The 24,396-nt window shown below is 58.6% G+C and overlaps 3 protein-coding genes across 4 annotated transcripts in view; 1 reads left to right on the top strand and 2 right to left on the bottom strand.

The window, feature by feature from the left end:
• Positions 1-212: 212 nt before the first annotated feature.
• On the bottom strand, positions 213-6,134 carry MED20 (mediator complex subunit 20). Its single transcript, XM_027445173.3, has 4 exons — positions 6,015-6,134; positions 5,393-5,547; positions 3,602-3,855; positions 213-1,876 (listed from the first exon to the last, which is right to left on the bottom strand). The coding sequence occupies exons 1-4, from the start codon at positions 6,026-6,028 to the stop codon at positions 1,661-1,663; spliced, it is 639 nt and encodes a 212-aa protein (XP_027300974.2). The 5' UTR covers positions 6,029-6,134; the 3' UTR covers positions 213-1,660.
• BYSL (bystin like) lies at positions 6,071-9,486 on the top strand. The gene is made up of 7 exons (XM_072028370.1): positions 6,071-6,500; positions 6,598-6,760; positions 7,217-7,355; positions 7,560-7,693; positions 7,932-8,092; positions 8,574-8,676; positions 8,892-9,486. The coding sequence occupies exons 1-7, from the start codon at positions 6,230-6,232 to the stop codon at positions 9,238-9,240; spliced, it is 1,320 nt and encodes a 439-aa protein (XP_071884471.1). The 5' UTR covers positions 6,071-6,229; the 3' UTR covers positions 9,241-9,486.
• Positions 9,487-10,723: 1,237 nt separating this feature from the next.
• CCND3 (cyclin D3) overlaps positions 10,724-24,396 on the bottom strand; it is a 40,525-nt gene continuing 26,852 nt past the window's right edge. Inside the window, exons 1-5 of one of the 2 annotated variants that reach the window (XM_027445162.3) lie at positions 23,519-23,773; positions 21,723-21,938; positions 15,679-15,838; positions 15,066-15,208; positions 10,724-12,713 (exon numbers count right to left, since the gene is read on the bottom strand). In XM_027445162.3, the coding sequence (XP_027300963.1) occupies positions 12,552-12,713; positions 15,066-15,208; positions 15,679-15,838; positions 21,723-21,938; positions 23,519-23,716 (879 nt within the window). In that variant the 5' untranslated portion in view covers positions 23,717-23,773 and the 3' untranslated portion in view covers positions 10,724-12,551. Of the gene's footprint in view, positions 12,714-15,065; positions 15,209-15,678; positions 15,839-21,722; positions 21,939-23,518; positions 23,774-24,396 lie in introns of those variants that run through there. The other variant, XM_072028369.1, reaches the window with a different exon arrangement.

Genomic DNA, 24,396 nt, shown 5'->3' with positions numbered 1-24,396 from the left:
ACACTCAGAACATTCAGCACCTTGGAATTTCTCAGGTGCTGATGGTGCTTTGTGCCATTTATTCCGGCTTATCAGCCAGATCTTTCTGAACCCAGGGCTGATTAAATTTATTAAACGCCTACAGCACTCTAAGAGTTAATTAGGTTTACAGGTATAAGCGATAATCAAAAAGAAGCCATTTCTAAATAATTAGTTCTCCACCAGCCAGCAAATCAAGTAACAAAACAGCTTCTTTATTGCCTACTGCTTCAGAAGGGAAAAATCTATTTAGGACAAATCTGTTTCCGTTTTACTTGCTCTTCAGGCCCACGTATTGGCAAGAAACCAACAAATATTTTTTTGAGCGAAAGATGCCCGCTGCTTCTTCACCAGGAACCTCCTGTCCCCCTTCTAACACCCCCTTGTACCTTCCCTACACCTTCTCTTCCTACCCAGGACGTGGGCTGCAGAGTTGGAACCCCGCTAAGCACAGCCTTACCCAGGAACCACGAAGTTCAGCACAAAGGTTGGTTGCTGAATGAGGGTGTTTCTGCTGATTCTGGGACTGAGCAGGGGGGAGAGAAGGAAAAATTACCACTACAAGCCAGACAGATGCTGAATATGTAAAACCAGGGGGACAGATAGCTCAAAAGGGATCTAATTTCTCTGGTTTTCCTGCTGTAAAAATAAATCACCACTGAAAAATATTCAAGTGATATCGCGTAGTTAAGCCTCACAATAAATTTTTGGCTCTTATTCCCCAAATCCTTCCTTACTCCAGTAAATCTGCTGAAGTCACCAGGATTTCTCAAGTGAGAAATGGTGTGCAGGGACGGGACATTCATTACAGAGCTTTCAAACAATGAGATAAAGCAGTTGGTATTCTTCTTCAGTGCGTGAGAGGCTTCCTGCCAGACTTATTTATTTATTTAGCACCGGGCTTCATTGGTAGCATCGGAGAGGTGGAAGATTTTAATACTCCCATCAGATATAAAAGATGAAGGCGAGCTAAGAACATACCCGTAATAGGAAGGCAAGAATTCCTGTAGATTTTGCCACAGGGAAATTAGTTTGCTTCAGGGGTATAAAGCTCTCGAACCAAATCAAAGATAAAACTCTGCTAAAGAATAGTCTCCACGCAACGGAAAATTTCAAAAGCTGTAAATAAACAATACAAAGCAGCACAGCGCTTGCTGGGCAGACAGACTCCATCTCCTCGCAAAAATACAGCTTTTTATTTTGGTGAAAAAAGCATGACACTTTCATGTGGATATCTTAAGAAAATAGTAATAAAGAAAACATCCTCTCTCTCATGTAGCCGCTTGCATTCAAGGAAATTCTGCCCTTGCATGCATTTGGCTGGAATTTCTCCTTTCCCTCCCTCTGCGGACAATCTGTAATCCCCTGCATGAAACACGGTGCTGAGAACCATCGCAGCCACAGGCCTGAGCACAAACACTCCCCCCCAAAAATAGAAAGGCCAACAAGAAATACGCACAGCATTCAAAACCTTTGCCATGAAACGGGGCAAAGAGATTTAGAAGGAAAAAAAAAAAAACAAACAAAAAACCTTGGGTTGGCTCCAGTGCCGCTTTTTGGAGGGCCTCCTGATCCACATGGCAGGCAGGAAAGAGGATGCGGTCGCTCTGCACGGAGCCCCAGGGAGTCCTTTCATGTCCTTTCATCTGATTCCTGCTACAGGCACCTGCTGCTGCTTGCGGATCTTGTTGAACAGCTCCATGTACTGCACCACGGTGTCCGCCGGGCTGTAGATGCTGTCGTGCTTGGTGCCAAAGACAGACGGGACGCCAGGAGTGTGGTTCCCCATGAAGCTCTGCATGAACTCCATCAGCAGGTTCCAGCAGTCGTTGGCTATCACGCAGGGGCAGTACTCCACCTGCCAACACAAACCGCAGCCCTGAAGCGCACAGCAGGGGCAAAAACCATGCAGGAGACAGCACAAATTCCTCTCTGCCTCCCTACAGTGAGTTTTGAGACATATTTAGTCAAGGGTTTGAAGTCAGAGACCAGCTTCTCAGTGCTGTGGTTGCAGAGGGATACACACCAATTTCTTTTCCTCTGAGAAGAGAACATTTTGCAAATCCAAGCAGGATGGACAAACATAAACGAACAGGATACGCCAGGAACACGCAAACAATCCCTTCAAAAGGGAAGAAAAGGAAAGGAAAAATACACCCTGCAAGTTCATGGCTCTTACTAAATCCCCAGTGGTGGAAATCTTGGGACGTTGGTTCACATGTTGCATTAACTTCACCCCATCCAAAAGCAAACTTCCTTCCCACAAGCTGCTAAGCTGACAGCCCGTTTGGCTGTGACATCTCTCAGGTGTGCACTGCCAAAGCACTGGGATTTAAGGGCTTGCAGTCCCAGATCAGGGGTATGTCCTAATGCAAACCCTGAGAAGAAACTGCTAAACCAAAACAGAAGCAACCAGGCCAGCTGGCAAATCTGGTCCTGAACTCAAGTTTCGGGTAGAACAAGCTTCTGGTTAACCCCAGGTCAACAGCAGTGCTGGTGCCACTGCAACATCTGTGTTTATTCCAGCGGAGAAGAACCGAGCCATTTCTCAATCCCATCCCTGCTGGCTAGGAACACCTGCCTGGGTAGATGCACCGTGATTATTAATTATATGGCAGATAACAGCACTTGTGTGTTTAGAAAAACAGCAGCTCGGATTCTTTAAAGACCTTTACACATCTCATTCTCAGCCATCTCAAAGACTGCCAGGCACCAACGTACGCAGATGTCTGGGCTCTGACCTCCTCTGCTTTGCCCTTCCCCTGCCTGAGATGTTTTAAAGCCCAGCTGAGGCTTGTCCACAGCCTGTGAGCCTTTGACTCACACCTCCACTCAGCCAAACACCTCCTCGAATGCCTTCCTAGATCCTCCCGCGACCTGCAGCAGCTCCCTTTCGATTTCCAGGCTCGCTGCAGCCCAGCTCCCACCCGCCGGCAGCTGGCACGCTGCTCGGATGCTCTCGAGCCTCATCAGCAGCCCCAGCGCTGCACGGAGGGAGCGGAAGCCGTTTGATGACAGCCTCTGAGCCCTCGTAGCACCCCGCGGTGCAGCAATCCAGGTCAGCACCCCACGGGGCAGGACTGTTTCAATGCCGAGCTCGATGCTGAGTAGGGAGCAGAACCGAGAGCCCTGCTCGCCCCCAGGGCTGCTCGGCCCAGCCACTGGCTGTTTGGGATCGGGAAAGGAAGCCAAACCCAAATCAGCATGAAATGAGCAGCTGAAGAGGCTGCTTTCCCCGCCCCGGTGTGTTTATCAACCTGAAGTGCTCTGCCCGCATTGCGCGTCAGTTCTTTAAGCAGCGTTTTAGTTTGATGGCATCCCTTCAGGGTTGTGTTTATCGACACCTCAATGACAGGCTTTTCCGTAGGCACAGCTGAGCCCTAAAGTACCTGCCTGAATTAAACCTTGTTGTGAAGAGGAGATAAATGCTCTGCCTGCCACACACATGAACACATTGACTACAAACTAGGAGCACAACTGATGCACACAAGCAAGGGGGACTCAGAATTTCTAGCCAAGCCTCCAGCATGAGATTTCCCTACCCAGGAGCTGTATTTTGTACCCTTCAGAGAGGATTTCTTACCTCCACGGATATCCCACGGGCGCTGGGACCCATCGTAACCGTGCCCACCTTCACCAAGAAGTCACAGTACTGGTAGCGGGTGCCCCGGCTCTCTATCTTGTTCGCCTTGGCATTTTGGAAAAAACCTTTCAGCTTCACCATCAGGGTGTCGAAGTAGGTATCCGCGATGAGGCAGGGGCCGTTTTCAAAGAGGGCGAAGCAGCTGAGGGGGTATTCGGAGTTGTGCATCACGTACATCAGCTTGCCTGTCTGCCCTGAAATAAGAGCGACGGTGTTTGGGCTGTGAAACCAGCAGCCCCGTGCTTGTCTGGGGTTTAAAGCAAGAAACATCTGGTTTCCCTTTGTCCTCCTTGCTGCCTTAATTCCAAATGTGTCTTCACACACACTTTACATCATCCAGCGGCTCAATGAAAAGATTGTGTTGACTTTTTAAGATTCAAGTGGGAAAAAAACAACCTTCTGCAGCCACCCCTTGGCCAAGGGGAGCACAGCACAACTCAAAGACCAGCGGGTGACCTGGATCCCCAGAGGATGGGGGTTCAGCAAAGAGCACCCCCTGATCCCGAGCAGAGGGCTGGGCACCCAGAACTCAGCCCCACAGTAACCGAGGGCTGGGCCCTGGCTCACTCTGGAATGTGGGGAAAAAAAGGACATGCCTGGCTCGTACTGTGCTGTAAAAGTGGGAACTGATTCTCGTTTATCTACCCGGGTTAAAGAAACCTTTCCAGACGTGGCTGTGCAAGCTCAGGCTGCAGGGAAAGCAGCAAAAAGCCGCTCTCGTGGCTGCAAATGGATCTGGGTGCAGGCACGCTGCGAGAGGCTGCTGGGGCTCAGTGCTGACCTCTGCAGCCGCACAGCCACCGGAGAGACGCTCCCGAAGCGTTTTTAAAACTCGGGTGAAAACCCAAGCGTGCAGCAGGGACAGAGGGGGCACAACGGTCCCGAGGCGAGCAGGCCAAGCTTTCCTTGGAGCTGCCATTTCAGGGCCTGCCATGTCAAGAGGGAACATGGGGTCTTCTCAGCACAGCCCTGGACACAAGCGGGTCACATCACGCCTCCTGTTCCCCTACAGCTGCTCCCCACTGCCCTGGGAGCTCTGCCCCACATCCTGCAGCTCGAAGAAGAAGGGCACAGCCATGGGCAGATGCTGCCAGCATCCTCATCCTCCGCAGCACAAAAGGCAGCCAGCAGAACTACGCAGCTGGAAGCAGCACCTTAAGGAGCTTCGAGGAAAAACCGCACTGACAGCAACGAGACCTGGCTGGGGTGCAAACGTTCGAGCGGGGAGCCTGAGGACAGGGCTCACCACGCAGCGCAGCCACCCCTGGGAATGGAGGTGACGTGAAAGGGACAGAGCAGAGGTGAGAGGGCAGAGCAGCACCTTCAAACTGGCACACGGCACCCGCACGACCTGCAGGGATGTCCCAGCTCCCCGGGGAGACTGTCTGCGAGGGCGCACGGAACCGCAGCACGCATTTTCCATGGTAGAGAAAATCTCTTGCAGGCAGCGAGCGAGCCAGCTGCTCCTTCCCCACGAGAACTCAGCGTAACGAGTAAAACAATCGTGGCTGGCAGAAAAAGCTGCCGCTGCATCCAAAACCTGCAGCAGAGCTCCAGATGCAGCCAGGATTTCAGCAGCACACCGCGTGCGAGCTTCAAGGGAAGACCACGGAGCGCTGCGGGGAGAAGCGAAGCCTCCGGGGTGCCGCTGGATGCCCAGAAAAGCCCCCTGCCCTTTTGGGGTGACCCAGCTGGGGGCTCCCAGCCCCTCCCGGTGCCCCCCCCGTGCACCTTGGTTGCTCATGGTGGAGGCGGCGGTGTGGTAGGTCTCGCAGTCGACGCAGAAGGTGCCCTGCTTCTCGGCCCCCAGCAGCTCCAGCTTCCGCGTCAGCATCTCCACCGTCTGCTGCACGCTCTTGCCCTCGGCCACGGGCACCTGCGTCACGCTGGGTGCGTGGGGGGGGGATAAAAAAAGGCTTAGAGACCCCCGCAGCGTCTGGGTGGTGGGGACAAGGGTGGGCTAATAGGGGGCGGACACGGGTGGGAGCAAGGAGGGGACGCCCGTGGACTCACGGAGGGGACACGCGTGGGTGCAAGAGGGGCCGAGCATGGGGGCGGGGGGGACGCGGGTGGGCTCAAGGGGGAACATGGGTGGGCTCAAGGGGGTCATGCATGGCCTCAAGGGGGGGACAGGGGTGGGTTCAAGGGGGTGACACGCGTGGGCTCCCGGGGAACACACACACGGGGGGGCTCCCCCAGGCTGTGCTGGATGCGCAGCGCACCCCCAGCTCAGAAGCCCCCCCGCACCCCTCTCCACGACCCCCCCCCCGACACCTCCCCCGCGTGACGGCCCCACGGGGTCGGGAAGGAGCAGGGGGGAGGCTGGGGACCCCCCAGGACCCCCTCCCCTTACCAGGTGACCCCCATCCCTCCCGGTCCTCCACGGCGCAGGAGGAAGCGGCGGCGGCGGAAGGGGCCGGGCGCGGCGGAAGGGGCCGGGCGCGGAGCCGCTTGGAGAGGGCGGGGGGGGGACCTCGCGTGGGGCCGTCTCGCGTGGAGCACGCGGGGCTGAGGGGTCCGGGACCGATCTCAGCGGCAACACCGAAGCCCCCCGGAGCTTCCCCCACCATGCCCAAAGTGCGGCGGTCCCGGGGTTCGGCGGCCGGAGCCGATCGCGCGGTGCCGCTGCCCGAGCAGCTCCTGCAGGACGCGGCCCCCCGGGTACGGGCACGGCGCGGCCGGGCCGAGGAGGAGGAGGAGGATGAAGGCTGCCGAGGATACGTGGATGCCCGGCTCTCCCGGCGCATCCTGCAGCAGGCACGGCGGCAGCAGGAGGAGCTGGAGGCAGAGCACGGCCCCGGGGCGCCCGCAGCCCCCCGGCACAGGAGCAGGGCGCTGGGTGAGACCCCCCCCCACCTCCGTTCCCCCCTTTCTGTACCCCCCCGGGATCCGAGCTCGGGGATCTGGGCTCACAGCAAAGGGTTTGGTCCCCGCAGGTCCGGCGCTGAGCGGCTCTGGGTCCGAGGAGGAAGAGGAGGAGGAGGAGGATGAAGAGTGGCCCTCGCTGCAGCAGGCGGCGGCGCGGAGTGGGGAGGTGGTGGTGGACCCCGAGGATGAGAAGGCCATCGAGATGTTCATGAACAAGAACCCCCCACTGAGGTGGGACGGGGATGGAGGGGATGGGGATGGAGGAGCCAAGGGGACAGGGATCAAGGAGCTGGGGATGGAGGGGCCAAGGGAATGGGGATGGAGGAGCCGGGGATGGAGGGGTCAAGGGGACAGGGACTGAGGAGCCAAAGGGGATGGGGATGGAGGAGCCAACGGAAAGGGAATGGAGGAGCCAAGGGGATGGGGATGGCAGGGATGTGGATGGAGGAGCTGGGGATGGAGGGGACAAGGGGACAAGGACTGGGGAGCCAAAGGGGACGGGGATGGAGGGACCAAGGGAATGGGGATGGAGGGACCAAGGGGACGGGTATCAAGGAGCTGGGGATGGAGGGGCCAAGGGAATGGGGATGGCAAAGATGGGGATGGAGGGCTCACGGGGCTCCAGGCAGTGCCCGCTGTTCCCCAGCACCGTGCCCCCTGCCCATTCCCCCCCTGCTCTCGCCCCAGGCGCACGCTGGCCGACATCATCATGGAGAAGATCACGGAGAAGCAGACGGAGGTGGAGACGGCGCTCTCGGAGATATCGGGCTGCCCCATGCCCCAGCTCGACCCCCGCGTCCTGGAGGTCTACAAGGGCGTCAGAGAGGTAAAGGCCAAAAAGCTCTGCCCCGTGGCTGCCACACCAGCAGGCAGCATTGAGCAGGGACCCAGGACAGTCCGTTCCTAGTGGAGACGTGGAGGGAAGGGGTGGCTTTCTTATGCTCATAAGACAAATCCTACCAAGTCCCATGCCATGCTGTCAGTGCCTGTATGTCGCTGCCAAGGCTGCATCCATTTATTTTTTTTAAAGGTGCTGTCCAAGTACAGGAGTGGGAAACTCCCCAAGGCATTTAAAATCATTCCTGCCTTGTCCAACTGGGAGCAGATCCTCTACATTACAGATCCAGAGACGTGGACAGCAGCTGCCATGTACCAAGCCACCAGGTAAGATCGTCTCCGGGAGCTGCTGACCTTGGTTTTTTGCTTTGTAAGTGGAACAAGACATACAAAATACCAACCTGTGTCCTGCTCTTGCCTCCCTCCTCCTGTGGAGGGCAGGGAGTCACAGGGGATCCCAGTGTCCCATCTCAGATGTCCTATAAGACTTCCTGCAGTCACCTGCTCCCAGGACCTGGTTCCCGAGCCTCAGCTCACCCCTCGCTTTGTGCTTTGCGTTTCCCAGGATATTTTCATCCAACCTAAAAGAGAGGATGGCCCAGAGGTTCTACAACCTGGTGCTGTTGCCACGGGTCAGGGATGACATCGCCGAGTACAAGCGCCTCAACTTTCACCTCTACATGGCTTTGAAGAAGGCTCTGTTCAAGCCGGGAGCCTGGTTCAAAGGTAGGGACTCCCTGCAGGGTTGCACTTCGTATGAGGGAGCCTTTTGGTGTCTGCAGCAGCTGGGAAGCTCAGCAGGGCCCCGTGTTGCACACCACTGCCTTTACAGATTGCTCCTGTAGGGGCTCAGTGGGAAGGCAGAGGGTGGAGAAGACATCAGGGAGATGCAGGGAGCCCCCTTGGTGGGCAAGGTAGCTTCCAAACCCCCCCGGGGCACTGTAGGGTTACACAGATCCTGCCAGATACATGGGATCTGTGAGGCTGTGAGCCCATCTCAGGCCTGATCTCTGCCTTGTCCAGTAACCTGCGGGTGTTTGGAGCTGGGTGCATGGCAGAGAGATGCCACAGCCCCTGTAACAGCTGGTGGAGGAGTTGTTATTCTGTAGGGTCAGGTGTGCTGTGAGACAAGGGGCTGAACCTCGTGTCCAGCAGCTCCCCTTGCTGTGGTTAGGGCCGGCAGTGCCTCACTCTTCCCCCTCCGCAGGCATCCTCATCCCCCTGTGCGAGTCGGGGACCTGCACGCTGCGCGAGGCCATCATCATCGGCAGCATCCTCACCAAGTGCTCCATCCCCGTCCTGCACTCCAGGTAACGCAGCGGGGCCGGGCTGCTGGGGTGGGGAACGCTTCCCCTTTGGGGACAGCACCGCGGTGCCACGGCTCCATCCCTCAGCACCTCAGCCTTGGGGGGCTTTCCTCAGCTTTATCCGGGGTTGAGATTCAAGGGCTGCAGCGCCAGGTCTGTCCCTTTAGCATCTGGCTCGTGCTGTGCCCATCCTCACCCCTGTGCTTCTGCCCCCGCAGCGCGGCCATGCTGAAGCTCGCCGAGATGCAGTACAGCGGCGCCAACAGCATCTTCCTCCGGCTGCTCATCGACAAGAAATACGCACTGCCCTTCCGCGTGGTGGACGCCCTCGTCTTCCACTTCTTGGCCTTCCGCACCGACCAGCGGGTCCTGCCCGTGCTGTGGCACCAGTGCTTCCTGGCCTTCGCCCAGCGCTACAAGGAGGACCTGGCCTCGGAGCAGAAGGAGGCGTTGCTGGAGCTGCTCAAGTTCCACAGCCACCCGCAGATCTCGCCCGAGATCCGCAGGGAGCTGGTGAACTCCAAGACGCGGGACGTGGAGGGGCAGCCGCCCGCAGCCATGGAGTGAGCTGGGGGAAAAAAAAAAGCAGGGAACGGCCGCAGCCCGACCTGCTGGGAGCCCTCTGAGATGGAAGCCCCCCAGGAGGAGCGCAGGACCCTCCTTCCCCGGGATCCTGCTGCTCCAAACGCAGCCTGGGTGCTCCCCACGCTGCTCACCGCGGGGCAGGGCAGCCCCGTGCCACCAGCAGCCGGGAGGGCAGTTGGGTTTCTCCTCTCCTTGTAGCAGAAAATAAAGCCGAAGCCAGGTCCTTCAGTCCCAGGGTGGTTCTGCTCCCCCCCAGTTGCACCTCTCCTGGCTCCATCCTCCTGCCCTGTCCCCTCCCGGCCGTGCCTTGTCCCCAGCAGGTGGCAGAGCAAAGCCACCAGCCTCAGGCTCCTCGCAGAGCTGCAGATCTGAGCCTGCACTGCAGGAGCGCGGGGCTGCTGAGCAGTGCCTGCACCGCTGGGTAAAGGCTGGGGTTTGAGCGGCTCCCTCCTGCAGCGGGAAGGGTGGGGGCGCAGGGCTGAGCACCCCCAGACTGTTCCCAGAGCCTAAAAGTGCTCTAAGGAAGAAGAAAAAGAAAAAAAAAGCACTCCTGGTGGTGCTTGAGAGCTTCCTGAGCTCGGCTGTCACCAGGCAGAGGCAGGGGACAGCACCCAGTTACCCCTGTGCAGGGCCAGAGCAGCCCAGCAGAGCCCGGAGCAGAGGGGAAAACCTCCAGTAAGAGCCCTACAAGGTGTGTACCTCAGCCTTATCCCTGAAAGCAGCACCAAATCTGGCACAGCCCGGGGAAGAAAAACCCCTCCTGCTGTGCCCAGCTCAGCCCCCTGCCACCTTGGCTTCGCCCAGAGCTGGCACCGGCCCCGGTGACGCAGCGGTGGCAGCAGCAGAAGCCACGCGAAGAGGAGCAGCACGCAACACCCAGGCCGGCTGCACACCGCAGCACGTTTTCCTTGGCTTCCTGATTTTTATCTCCTTTAAAGAAGCCAGAAGCTGATGAGGGAGGGCGATACCCGGGCTCACCCCACGCACCCTCCCTGCTCGCTGCAGCGCAGCCCGAGCTGCTGCAGCACCGACCTGCAAGAGGGGAGGCTTCCAAGGTGCCCTCCAAGGCTGTGAAGTCGCTGCCTCCCCTCCAGCTGCTGCAAAACTGCTCGGTGCACGGGCATCGTGCCTGCAGGAAGGCTGTGGCGCTCTCCCACAGCATCTTGGCCACGTTCATCCAGCCCTGAGCCACCCTAGGGTGCTGCTCCGCATCCCTTGGCAGTGCAAAGCGTGGGGCAAGCACCGTGGCATCACCCCGGGCTCACTCGCCTCCACCTCCCTGCAAGGCTGGTGCTGACGGTGCCCTACCTGCCCCTTTCCCTTTCATCCTGCTCAGGAAACGCAGGGCTGGAGGCTTTCAGGGGCAGCCCCTGGGCTGGGGGATCCCCCCCCAAGCCCAATTTGGGGCAGAGGCACAGCTCGGCGGGGGGGCAGGTGGCAAAGGGAAAACCCTAGACACGGTCACTCTGGTTTAAAATACTTTATTGGAACATCATAGGATCCTCTGATTTTCCCAGCAGCGGGACTCTCGCGTGCGAACACCAAACCAGTTTACTCTTAAATTAAAAACTCATTTATATATAAAAAAAATTTCTTCTCGTACAGACAGGCTCTGCGCGCCCCCCGCCCGTCCTGCTAGCAGGAGTCAGTGGCAGATGGCTCCTCGCGCCGATTCGGGCTGGGGGGGGGGGGGGGGAAGAGCAGCAGCCCCATCTTTTTCCACCTGATAAGACTTTTGTTTCTAGCGGCACCATAAACGGAAGATTTCCACATCCTTCCCCACATCCCCCCCCAGGAGGACAGCAGCCACAGATCCACGTGGCCGGCGGTCACCGAGCAGCAGCGTCCTGCCTCCCATCCCTGCAGAGTCTCTCTGGCTTCTCCTAGTTAATACAATTCTACACTGTAATAGTTCTCTTAGAAAAGCAGCATTATTTTTTTCTTTTTTAAAACACTTTTTTTTTTTTTTATATATATATAAAAACTAACAGACAGGATCAACAACAACAACGAGACAAAAATGCAATCACTTCTCAAATCAAGTGCGCAGCGAATGTTCCACCCTGTGAGGACACAACGCGGACCCCCGTGAATGTATCTGTTGAAAACGGCCCCCCCTGAACGGCCCCCGAGATCCCTGCCTTGGAGGAGTGAAGATGCATTTCAGACTATAGCAGCACATTCATATGGATTTCGTAAAATCTAGTCTGACGTCTGAGCTTCCTAAAAACCACCCAGCTTCCAAAGTGAGAGAGTCTCCCAGTGCTCAGGGAGCGAAGGAAGGGGACGAAGGGATAAAGGCACTTTAAGAAGGAGAGGAGACCAGCACCCAGGCCCCACAGCAAGGGACAGCAGGTCTTATTCCCTCCCCCTTTTTTTTTTTTTTTTGAGCAGTTAACAATAAATTAAGCAGCCTCGGTGGGGCAGCAGAAAGCCAAGGTGATTTGCCAAGGTCTGCGTTTGGGCAGCGCCGTCCCCGCTCCGCACGTCGCGCCCAAACCTCACCCGAGGGGTCGCTCCCCAGGGACGAGGACTTGTGGTGTCCACGCGGAAAAGCAGCGCTTCCCCAAAGCAAGCCCCAAACCCGCAAATCCCAAATCTAATGGCAACAAGAATCAAAGCCACACGCACATCTCCAAGCAGAAGCAGCCACGCCAGCCCCCCAGGAGCCACAACGAACCCAGCACGAAGCGATCAGGACCCAGGGATCCACGAGCACCCTCCTCTCCTCCTGGATGCTTGTTCCTCGCGAGCCCAGCGGGCCGGCGGTGCCCCAGCCTGGGGAAGGAGGTGGGGGGCTACCAACATTTTGGTCACGTAGGCCCGGGTACGAGGCTGGCTGTGCACCATCGATGGCCCACGCGGGGGCTGGAAGTCATCAGGGTCAACGTACCCGAGGAGGGAGCAGGCAGCAGCACCCAGGCTGGGAGGAACAGGAGCTAGGGAACATTTTACAACTTCATCCTGGATCCTGCTCCCCTCCCCGCCTACTCCTGCTACCCCACCACCACGAGGAGGGTCGCTTCGCCCCTGCCTCCCGCAGAAGCCAGCGAGCGGAGTCCAAGCAGCGGTGAGCCCCGCCAGCCCCCGTGGCCATCGTCGGAGCCCCCCAAACGCCTTCCTCCTGCCCCCCTCCGGCGCTCGAGGAGGGGAGATGGGCGAGCGCGGAGCCAGCAAGCGGAGCAGATCCTGGGCGTGCTCTGGGTGGGGAGGAGGGATGCAGCCACATTTGGGTGTCCGGGGCCAGGTCCTGTTGTCACGGGGCTGGGCGGCTCTTGGGAAGGGGAGGCTGGTCACAGGTTGATGTCCGTGACGTCTGTGGGCGTGCTGGTGGGCTGGCTGGCCGGGTAGGCAGCAGTCTTGGCGGTGCTGTACTCCTGCTGGCTTTGGGAAGCTTGCTTCAGGCTCTCGGCTAAGGCTGCCTCGATCTGCTCCTGACAGGCTTTCAGGCAGTCCTGCGGGAGAGGGAATGGGAAGAGAGGCCTCAGTTCTCTGCTCTTCACAGGTGAGGGCCCTTAGGATAGCTCCGAGCAGCTGCTGGGCCATCTCCCTGCCCCCTGGAGCATCCAAGCACACAGCAGCAGTTTTTTTCCTCCAGCTATCTCCAGCTTGGCTACGCTTTATGCCCTGCCCAGGAGAAGCCCCACGCTCTGTTGCCTTCTCCCCCCTCGACCACGTTCTCATGGAGGAGACCCCGCTACCCACGAGGGTCCCGCAGAGCTCCAGCAGAGCTCCAGCACACGATTTCGGCTCTCCCCCTGGAGGAGCAGAGCCTGACATTGCTGGGCTGGCCGGGACCCACCTGATGACCCAATTCCCAGGTCCATACACAGGAAAAGGTGCGCACGGAGACCTCGGAGACCCTCCTGACCCCCCCAGGCCCTGCACGTGGGGTCTCTTGGAGCTCCCGCTGGGAGCCTCCTGACGCAGCCCCACACTCAGATCCCCGTGCAGCCAGACCTGACATCGATGCTATGTTACAGGAGCGATGCTGAGGCCACGCAGCTTCTCCCAGGGCTCTCCCCATCCTGCTCCTCCCTCGGGAGCCTCCTCAGGGAGCCCGGTGCCGGGGACCCACCAGCCCCACGAGCAGGAAGGCGCAGGGGACGGTGAGCAGCGGCGTTTCACTGCTTACAGCAAGGGCAAACCCCTTTCTTCTCCTCCAGAAGCTGTGACCAGCCGAGGAAACCCCTCTCCCTCGAAACCGGAGCGCTGTGACACCCTGAGGCACCCCCCCCCCCCAGCTCCCGGGGCACGAGGTGACATTTCGCACCTCCAGGCTGGCACCGAGCTGCCCGCCGCGGGGCCGCGCAGGCTGGCGGGATATTGTCACACATCGAAATCTCTTACCAGGAATCCACCGCCGGTTCTTAGAAACTGACAGAGGATGTGGCGAGCAAAAAATAGCAACGCCCACCTCCCCTTCCCCACTGCTGCTTCCAGTAAGCGCGGCCTCCGGCCCGCCCGCAGCCCGGCCGGCCCCCATCACGCTGTGTGGGGCAGGGGGGTTCAGGGGTCCCTGGGGGGTTTCACGGGAGCTGCCCCCACTTTATGGGTAGGGATGGAGGCTGAGGAGCATCTCAGGAGCCACAGCTGGGCTCTCTGTAGGTAATTTTGGCAGAGTTGTGTGGCTCAGCTGCGTGCAGCCCAGCTCCTTCACCTGCGAGCGAAGCCCAGGAGATGGCTGGGCTCAGCCCGACCCCGTAGGGCAGCCAAATTGTGGGGCTGCTCCAGCTCGGGGGCACATTGGGAAGCCAACGGGGCCTCATCCTGCTCTGCACGGGCAGCTCCGAGGCACAAGCGAAGCTCCAAAGCTGACGGGGAAACCGAGTCACAGCCCAGGGATGCTGCAAGGCCGGGAGCATCCCCGGGGAGCCAGGCAGGGGCTGCAGCACCCAGCCCCTGGCTGCAGGGCAGCAGAGCCATCCCCGGCCCTTTCGGCTCCCCTCGCTCCGTGGTGCTCTCCCTGCTTCCCACCTGTTCCCTGCAGCAGCCCTGCCCCGGAGCGGGTTTCAGCTCCTGCCCCATTCACCGCAGCAGCTTGCGAGCAGCTGGCTGCACTGATTGAGCCTTCAAAACAGGCTCCCGCAAACAAAAAAATTAAAAAAAAATAATAAAACAAAACAAAACCACACCAAGAAAGCAAGACGTCCTCCTGCCCCGTCCCTTGTGCCCACACAAAGCCCGGCTGCAGCCTCCCGCCCTCTCCCAAGCCGCGGCGCTGCCGTCAGGGGACTGAAACCAACCCGGCCCGGCCGAAGAAAAGGATCAAAAGGGGCCCTGGCAGAATAAAGGCTCCCGATTGCTTCGCTGCAGCAGGAGCAACCTGGACACGGGGAGCCCAAAGGGTCCCCCCTTCCTCATCCAAATCCCAGCAGAGGGGCAGGCGGGTGCCCCCCAGCACCCCCAGCGCAGCATCCCAAAAGGCTCCGTGCCCCCAGCCCCCTTTCTCACCCCGGGCTGGGCACCTGCAACCAGACACCGTGGAGGTGAGCAGATGCCGAGCCCGGCTTCTCCCCCTGCCCCATCCCACCCCGTCAACCCGATCCTGCCGACACCTGTCCGCACGGGGAACAGACGCTGCCCTTTGTGCTGCTCATCAAAGGCTCCCCAGCTCCGCACAGATGGCGTTGGGGGCCAGGAGCCGACCACAACCGTGGCCCTGACCAAGGGCACGGCGTTGGGAGATGCTCCCCAACCTCTCAGTGCTCTTTGAACCGCAGTCAGCAGCGCTACGGCCAGCTTATTTCGCCCTCCAGGAGGGAGCTGCAGAAATAGGAAGGGTTCCCAGCCCGGCGAACACTCACCACCTCCGTGCCGGTGATGCTGGCCAGCAGCTCGGTGACGGCCTCGCCGCTGAAGTCGTTGACCGAGAGCGTCAGCCCATGCACGGCCGCGCCGATGCTGCCCGTGGCAATCATGGAGGGCGGGTACATGACGAAAGTGTAGTCTGGAGGCAGGATGGGGACAAAAAGGAGCTGTTAGCAAGGTTGTGTGCGAGCTGCAGGTTCCTGGGAGGGTGATTTCCCTGCAAAACCAGCGGGGGCCAGGCAGCGGGGTGTCTCCAGGTGAGCGGGGAGAAATAGGATCGGAGCAATGGCAAACAGGTGGAGCATCGCAGCAGCGGGATTCCTGAAGCTATTTCTCTGGGCCTGTCTCACCAAAAGAGGTCCTGAAGATGACACTGATCTAAGGACTTCTAAGGGCTGATGGAGGCTCGTGCTGAACCCTGCCTTCACCCCGGGCACAGTGCTAACAGCCCCCAGGACCATTACCCTGCTTCCTCAGGGACAGAAAACACATCACCGAGCAGCAAAGTGCTCCGATCCCAATGCAGGTGGGCATCCAGCACCCCAGGGCACCCCCTGGGACCACTGCCCACCCCCCCAGTGGATGACCCCAGCAGGAGCAGGCACCCACCTGTGGCACACAGGGCAATGAAGGTCTGCGCGTGTTTCTTCACCAGCTCCATCTTGTCCTTAGGAAGCGGGAGGTGGTGGAGGATGTGAGCCAGGAAATCGTTCGCTATCACCGAGACCAGGTCCCACTTTAGCTTCTCCAGGACTAGAACCTCCCAGTCCTGCGGAGAGACAGAGAGCACGGCACTCAGCGGGGTGTGGAGAAGCTCCCATCTGAACCACGGGTGGATAAAGTCAGAGCTTGGGGAAGGGCAGTTAAAAAGCACAACACATCGGACAGGGAAGGGAAGAGGGAACAGCCCTGCTCTGCCACCATGGCACAATTCCAGCCCTGAGCTGTTGCACAGCCTGGAGCAAAGATCAGAAGAGGAAGCGCCAAGTCTTGCTTTCTTCTTCTTCCCCAGGTGCAGCCGGATCAGCCTCCTGCTCTGCGGGCACTCCTCCAGGCGCTCCCGTGCTCTGCAAGGCTGCTGCAGCAGCACACGCAATAAAAAGAGCAAGGGGCAGGAGGCACAGCGCTCCCCGCACCCACTGAGCCTCCCGCAGCTCTGGGTGCCCGTCCCAGCACCAACAAGGACGCACGGAGCAGCCCAGGGTGAGCGCGTGGCAGTCAGCACCCAGCGGGTCACAGAATCATTTCCCTTCCCACCCGTGCAGGAATATCTCTGGCAGCCCGCACCCACCCACCCTGAGCCTCTCCGACAGCCCCAACTCCCCCACGAGACGTGATGGAAGCCTCTGCATCCAATGCACTCGGCCTCCCACTTCTCTCTGCCCTCATCCTCTGGCTCAGCAGCAGCCCTGGGTCTGGCCAAAAGGCTCCAGAAACGGTGCAGAAGATGCTCCCGTGTCCCTCATCCCCGATCGCAGTGGGGAAGGACAGCCCTACAAGCCTGCAGGGGAAGGAAACGCCGCAGGAGCCAAGCATGGCTCTGGGTTTGGAAGGCCAGAGCTGAGCTGGGATTGGGATCAGGTGTCTCCGTTTCAGGGTGAGTCCCACCCCACACAGCCTCTTTTCTTTCCCAAGCGCTCTAAGATTACGAGGTCAGCGCTGCCCACAGGAGCACCAGAACAGATGGATTTGAAGAAGTGAGATTTTTTTTTTTTTTTCATAAAGGCCGATCTCCGCTTTCTTTTCTTTTTTTTTTTGTTTTTTTTTTTTTTTTTTAAAACCCACTCTTCCCCTTACACAACAATACCAGTTCTGGGTTGCTTAAATGAGCAGCGTTGCTCAACCTGCTCCGAGTCCCCCCGCTAGCCCAAACGCGCCGTTTGCCGCTTCGCAGCCCGTGCTTCTCCAACCAGAAAGCGGTGCCTCGCTGGAACACACTCACTGGTCTCCCATATGGATGGCCAGCCTGCCAGGCTTTCTGCATTTTTAAGCCAAATCCGCAGCACAAAAGCAAGAAGGAACCTAGCGATAAGCTCCAGAGCCTCAGGACCGCAGCACAAGGCTTTGAGGGTGCCTGGTTCAATGAGAGGATGGAAGTAGAGGGGGAGAGAGACCAGGCTTAATGGAAGAAGAAAAGAGAGCGCTGGCCATGGGTTAAACCACAGCCACACAGCCAGGTGACACCAGAACAGAGCTGTGAGAGATGGAGCATCGCATTGTCCCTGCTGTCACTCAGCTGGAAGCCACCAAGGGCCAGCAGCTTTGCTAGAAAAGCCAACTGCTTCCCTGAGCATCATCCTCCTGGGGAGCCAGGACACCAGCAGCACCTAAAGGGGATCCTGCCACGAGGGCGAGAGCTGAGCAGCCCCATCCCGACCTCTGCACCAGGGGGGAGCACGGCCCCCGTGCAGACCCAGGGCTGAGGTCACCAAAAGGAGCCGGAGATCGCGGCGCACGGAGCCAGCCCCCAGTGGATGAGGGGAGCCCAGCACCCCCCAGACCCTTGTTCCTTCTCCTCCCAGAGCCGTATGCCAGCTCCTGGCAGGGGCGCGTGGCATTCACGCTGGTGTGGCAGAAGGCACAGCCCTGCTGGGACACATTTCATGTCCAGGAGCAGATTCAGGGCGCAGATCAGCAGCGAGAGCTCACCTGGGGCACCGCGCTGGCTCCTGCCGCACTGGGGCTGCTCCAGCACACCATCTGCACAAAGCAGCTCTCTAACAGCTAATAAAAAGGTTTTCCAGCTTCTTGAAAACCTCGTTGGTACAAGGGGCCTGATCCCGAGGCTCAGCTGGCACTCAAGATGCTGGCCAAAGACGACAGGCGCCGAGGATTGTCACCGGCTCATGGGATTTAGGTAAAGGAAGCCACTCTCCAGCCAAAACCCCCTGCTCCTCACTCCTCTCCTGCTAGCCCTTGGGATTTCCCACTCTCGGAGCAGAATCTCTGAATCACTTCATCTGTGGAAGAGGCAAAACAAAAGGCTGCAAGAGATAGGCAAGCAGCTTTGCGACAGCAGCGTCGCTCCGCACAGCAAACATCCTTTTCCTGGCATTTTGTTTTGCACCTAATTGAATCAGCCTCTGCCTGGCTAATGAAAGAGAGGAAGAAAGTGGAAAAAGTTCCTTTGTTTCTCCGCTCCAACCTCCCCGTGGAAGGGCTGCAGGCTGCCAACGCTGCCCACCGAGCATCCCATCACCGGGACTGCGCCCAGCGCCTTCCTGCAAGAGCTCCCCAGGCTCAGCCAGCGCCTGTGGGGCTGGGAAGTGCCACTGCAGGCTTTGCACCCTTTATCTCTCCTGGCTGCATCCCCCAAAAGAAAAAAAAAAAAAAAAAAGAGAGAGAAGGAAGGAAAGCAGCCAGCATCGCCCATCACCTCCCCTGCTCTGACAAGAGCAGAGCCCAGCTCCTTCTGTGCAGCAGCCCTGCCTGCAGGAGAAAAGAAGCTGATTTTGCCACTCGAGTTGCGAAGCTGCCATTTCTCATTATCACTGCCTCGAGGAGCTGCCAGCAGAGCAGGAGCAGGCTGCGCTCTGATGTGCTCGCGGGCTGACTCAAAAGGAGGGTGGAAAGAGCTGTCGCTGTTGGCCACCCACCCTCCCCGCCAGCTACAGAAATGAGAAGCCACGAAAGTCCAGCTGCAGATAGGAAACGTGGGGCCAACGTTTGTTTCCGTCCCCCGGAGCACACCTCAGGGCTGGATGTTGAAGGTGAAGGTGCCAAATTCAGGTGCAGGAGCTGTCGCATCCACCCCACCCGTGCGACAAGCAGGAGGCAAACCACGAGCCTGCGCCCTGGAAGGTCGATGCTTATCACGAGTGAGCAACCCTTCCTACTCAGCTGTGACCCCTTTCTCCTGTTTTCACTCCTCATCATCTGCTGTCACTGCTGCTTCCTTCATTGTCCGCCCGCTGGCTTGGCCCTGCCTGGGGTCTTTGCTAGGAAACACCTGAAATTGGAAGAATTGACCTCAGATCAAAGGTTTCAGGGGGAAATCAACAGAGCAGGGGCAAACCAGGCAGATGCCCTCAAGCCAAGGATGAAGGTGACCCACAAGTGCTCTCCCCGACCCTGAAGCAGCTGAGCGCTGGCTTGCACAGGCCAGAAAAGTCTTTAAGAAATAAAAAAAAGCCAAGCAAGGTAGGTTAGATAACGCCCTCGACGGAAATCCAACTTCCTCCAAATGGACAAGTCCCTTGTTGCATCATTTCCTTCTCCCTAGAATAACTTCATCAAGATTTCTGCTTCAGATGTGTCCTTGCTAAACCGCTGAGCTGGTGCCAAGCATCCCTGCAAGAGAAGGAAGCAAACCTAGTGGGAAAGGGAGCCAGCTTCCTCCGAGGGCCCTGGGAGGACGGGAGGGAAGCCGAAATGGCACGGCTCCACGAGAAGAGGCCAGGATGCGCCATTGTCCGGACCCTGATGAAGAAGCTCCCCTTCCCCTCCCCACCCTCTTCCACCCCAAGGTTGTGAAAGAGAGACGACATCGCCACGATTAGCACAGAGGAGGAAAAGAGCAGCTCACCCTGGTTTTGTAATCAGGGCATTAACTCTTGGCAGGTCTCGGGGCGACGCCAAACCTCTCGCGGAGCCGCAGCCCTTGCCTCAGCTCCGTCTTTACAGAGAGCAAAGGGAAACCCGAGCAGGTTCTGCTCATCTAGGCAAAAGCAAGCCTGGTGAAGCCCCTTTTGTCCATCCCAAGTGCATTTTGATGCTGGAGCACCCTGCGGAGAGATCCAGGCTGGGTGCTCAGCTGTGCCGAGCGTCCCAGTATTTTAATGGGGGAAAGCACAAAAAAAAAAGAGCTGCGGTGCAGAGCCCTGCACAATCAGAAGGGAGCAGCAGGCAGCAGGCAGGGTTTTACTCCTCCATCTCCACCCCAACACCGGCTGGAGGAGGGAAGATGAATATTGTGGCCCTGCTTAGCCACAGCTTCCTGCTGACAAACCTCTGGGGGAAGGAGAAAAGGCTCCAAGGGGGGAGGCAGCGCTGCAAGCAGGGTGAAGGAAAACCTGCAGGCTGGTGCTTTCTGCGTGTCAGCACCTCCTCTGCCCACCTGTTCTCCGGAGGGAGCCTGCTACAAACAAAGCTTAAATTTGACTGAAAGAAGCAAACCTTCACCAAAAAGAAATCGAAGAGGAAGGCACGTCTGGGATCCGTGGCAGCCGTGCACAAGGTGCCCACCAAGTCCAGCTCCTTGTGGCCCACGATCCGTGCTGCAGAAATGGCTAAAAGCTCTGTGCTGATGTCCCTTAACCTGCAGGGCTGATGGCAGCAGGACTGCCCTCAAGGTCAGAGAGGAAGACAGAGGTGAAGCACACGAGCAAGTCATTACCCCAGGACCACGAGGAACCTTTCTGTTCCAGGCTGGGATCGGCTTCACGTGATGAACCCAGTCCTGGGTACACTGATGGGTGAGAAGCTGCTCCCGAGGATGAAATGTCACTGACAGCTGGACAAAACCTTTGCTCACAGTTTTTGGGGCAGCCCCAGCAGCAAGGTGCTACGGCACCACCACAGCTCAGCATCTAGAGAAGCAACCAGCACCTGCATCTCCTCTGCGTCCCCATCCCTCACCGTTACTCACACGTGCTTTTTCCACGAGGGCTGCGTATGGCAGCAGCCACCCACAAAAACCTACAGGGAGAGGCATGGAGGTGAGGGGATTTTCCCCAACTTTCACCAGCACTTGGAAAAACCACGCTGAGAGCCGAGCTCCCGTTACCAGAACTGCCTTCATCTCACACCTGAAAGTTTTGTGGGCTCGCTCCCCACCCTGGGGACACGCTCAGAGCGCCTCACCCACCCCCAGCCCAGAAAAAAAAAACAAAAAACAGACATTTAATAAGGCGATGACTAACCCCGAGAAATTCTCATAGGCAAACCGTCTCCAGGGATGTTTGTCACTCGAGCCGAGGTGGCCGTTTCCTCCCGAGAGCTCAGAACCGACAGCACAGGAGGCCCCCGAGAAAAGGGGTTCTCCAGCGTCCTTCCCCCGCTGGCAACGCTGAGCTCAGAGGTTTGGATCTCTGCTTTGAGCAGCTCGTATCAGACAAAGAGCTCTGCCTTCAGAGCCCACGCAGCTGCCACCTAAGTGTCTGATGGGACGGGCAGAGCAGCCCTGCTTTAACTCGAAGCACGCTCCCAGCTTTTCCATCAGCCCTTCACCTGGCAGCATCGTCAGCCTGGAAGGCACAGCCCAGGTCCACCCGTTTTGCTGGAAGCTCCCCGCTTAACGCTTCCCCTCCTCCTGCTCTGCACTGTGCAGACACCTTTTTTCTCCCAGAGCTGCCACTCGAAAGCAAAGCAGCCCCAGGAGCAGGCTCAGCGTGGCAGCTCCGTGCTGCCAGCGAGCACTTCAGGCTCAGGGGACGCTCTCTGGAGCGTGGAGGTGACAGCGGAGGTGACAATCCTGCCCTGCACAGCTCTGCCCCGATGGGAAGGGCTCCACCAACAGACCCAAATCCACCGTGGCAAGGGGGTGAGGAGGTTGGTTGGGGAACAAGGAGGAAGGTGGAGAAACAGGGGGAAAAAAAAAAAAAAAACAAGAGGAGGAGGAGCCCCAGGGGCAGGTATGGTGCCAAGCAGCAGCGTGCAGGAGATAAGGGCTGGGGAGGGGCTGGAGGGCTCTTTGAGATAGGGGGAGTGATTACCAGGAGCTGCTGAGGCGTGATGGAGTTGTCTGTGTAAATGCAGAGCTTCTCCACCGTCAGGGGCATGGTTTCTCGCAGCTTGGAAGCCAGCAGCATGCAGACCGCCCCCAGGAGCTGCAAGTGGTTTTTCCGCACAGGGACCGAGGACAGGTAGCGATCCACGTAGTTCATGGCCAAGGGGAAGACCTCTTCTTCGCATTTCTGCTCCTCGCACACCTGACAAAACCCGATCAAGCAAAACAAAACAAAAACAAACAAAAAAAAAAAAAGGAAGTTTTAATCAGCACCGGCCTCTCCAGACCCTGCCTGCACCGCCGCAGCTTCAAAGCTTCTGGTGGTGGTGGTGCTGCAGGGTTATCTGCAGGGCTCTGACAGCTCCACGGGGCTAAGGAGTAAGTCAGCTACAGGTGTGAAGCCTACGGCTGCAGCGAGGTTACGCCAGCAACAAATGCTGCACGGCTCCATTCATCTTCCTGCGGAAAGCAGAAGAGCTTGAGTGCAGTTACAAAGAGCCCACAGAGACTTTAACACCCCGATTCTTTTAGTTGCAACCCCTCCACCCCCTGCCTTTTCCACTGCTCTCAGGGATGCCCGCAGCCGGCTGCCCATTTTCTGCTCTGGGAGGACTCAGGACCTCAGGGAAAAGCAGCAATTCCAGCAGCCTCCAGCTGGAGCCCCACTGGTGCAGGATCCACAGCCACTCCTGGCAATTCCACCCTCAGGAGTCTCCAGGAGTCTTCCTCCTTCCCCCCCTGCCACGGCCATGAGCAGAACCCCAGAGCTCCGAATTTGAGCCCTCCGCTGCAATCTTGCAGCAACCCTGTGCCAATCCCAAAGTGTCACCCACTTTTTGACCGTCCTCACAGCTCCACAGCAACAGGCTCCAGAGCTGCATTTATCTAAGGAGCCTCCTCAGACAGAGGCTTGCAGCGACAGAACAATGCGAACAGGAAAAAGAAAAAAAAGAAGAAAAAAAAACTTTTTAAAAGCAAAGCGCTCTCTCGTTTCTTTTGACAGAAGCAGGCAGCTTCTTGCAAGGGTGGCTGCGGTGGTGAGCGGGCAGCCTGGATCCCAACGTCATTTATGTCTTGCTGTTTCTTTCTCTGCTGAGACCGCTCGCTCTGACCATCCCATAAAGAGGCCCGTGAGGTCTCCCCACTGAGCTGCATCCTGCAGAGAGCCTCGTTCATTTTAATTTAGGGAAGTAAAGGGTTGCAATGTTATTTTCTCCCTTCAACGAGGCACTCTCAGCCCCGTGCAGGGTGTGCAAGCCCCTGGGCTGCAGGCTGCAGAGGGGGAGGATTTGGGGCCAGGATTTTGGGGAGCAAGGAATGAATGGGGCCCAAGAGCAGCACGGCAGGATACTACCGGGGGGGAACTGGGGGCACACGCTGGGTTCTCGGGGGGGGTTTGCTCCCGCTGCATGGGGCCAGCGCTTCTCCCAGCTCAGCCACCACTCGCCCAGGCTCTGCCCCACCACAAACCGCCTTGCCCACCCGCCTCCCCCTTCCTCCCTCCGGGCACAGCCTCCTCCATGCCGGGGACCGCAGCTGCGGCTCGCACGGACCCCGGAGCCTTCCCCGTGTCCCGGGGGCAGCAGGAGGGAGCCGGGCGGGTGCACGGGGAGCGGCCGCTGCCTTCCCCGTTTGCCGCCAGCTGCCTCCCGGGGCGCACACGCTTTGCATGCATGGAGGGCGGGCGAGAAAAAGCAAAAAATAAAATAAAATAAATAAAATGGGGTGTCCGGGCAAGGAGCTGGAGGAGGAGGAGAGGAGCGGGAGGATTTGCGGCCGTACCTCCAGCATCCAAAACGCCAGCATTTTCCGCATGTACGGCTTGATCTCCTGCTGCACGCACTGGAAGTAGGAGACGCGGGGGCTGTAGCGCTCCTCCTGGCTCAGCAGGTTCTGCAGCACCCGCCGGTCCCCCAGCAGCTGCGGGTCCCGCCCGGCTCGGGGGGCTCGGGGCACGGCTTCCACGCACAGCAGCTCCATGGGCGCTGGGCGGGCAGCGCCGGCTCCGCTGCGGCGGCCGCGGGACGCGGGTGGCGCGCCGGGAGGCGGGGCCTCGGCGGGCCTGGGGGCGGGGCCGGAGGGCTCTCGGCCAATCGGAAGCGCCGCTGCCGCCGCGGCGCGCCGAAACCCGCCGGTGGACACGCCCCCAAGGGGCGGGGCTTGCGGCGCGCCGGCGGGCTGGCAGCACGTGGGGCGGCCGCGGGAGCCGCTGCCATGTTGGGGGGAGGCCGGCAGCGGTCGTGCACGGCCCCCCGGGGTGGTCGGGGGCTGGGAGTCGTGGGAGGCTGGGGGGTTGTGGAGGGGTCGGGGTCCCGCGGGGATGCAGGGGCCACGCCGAGCTGCCCCCGCGGCCGGGCAGGCTGCAAAGGAGCAGTCCCGGAGCCCCCCCCGGGAATGCTCCTCAACCCCGTCTTTGCAATTTCCTACAGTGCACTTTGAGCATTCAGTCCTAGTCCTTCTCTTTCCCTCCCTGTTCATTATTTCCCTTCCTTTTTTTTTTTTTCCTTTTCGTTTTTTCCCTCCTTTTTTGCTTATTCCCTCCCTTTTTGTTTATTCCCTCCTTTTTTGTTTATTCCCTCCCTTTTTGTTTATTCCCTCCCTTCTTGTTTATTCCCTCCCTTTTTGTTTTTTCCCTCCATTTTTGTGGCCAGAGCCCTTCA

The sequence above is a fragment of the Anas platyrhynchos genome, chromosome 27, assembly GCF_047663525.1.
Source record: "Anas platyrhynchos isolate ZD024472 breed Pekin duck chromosome 27, IASCAAS_PekinDuck_T2T, whole genome shotgun sequence".
NCBI classification, from domain to species: Eukaryota; Metazoa; Chordata; class Aves; order Anseriformes; family Anatidae; genus Anas; species Anas platyrhynchos.
This window is presented reverse-complemented; position numbering and strand designations above follow the sequence as displayed.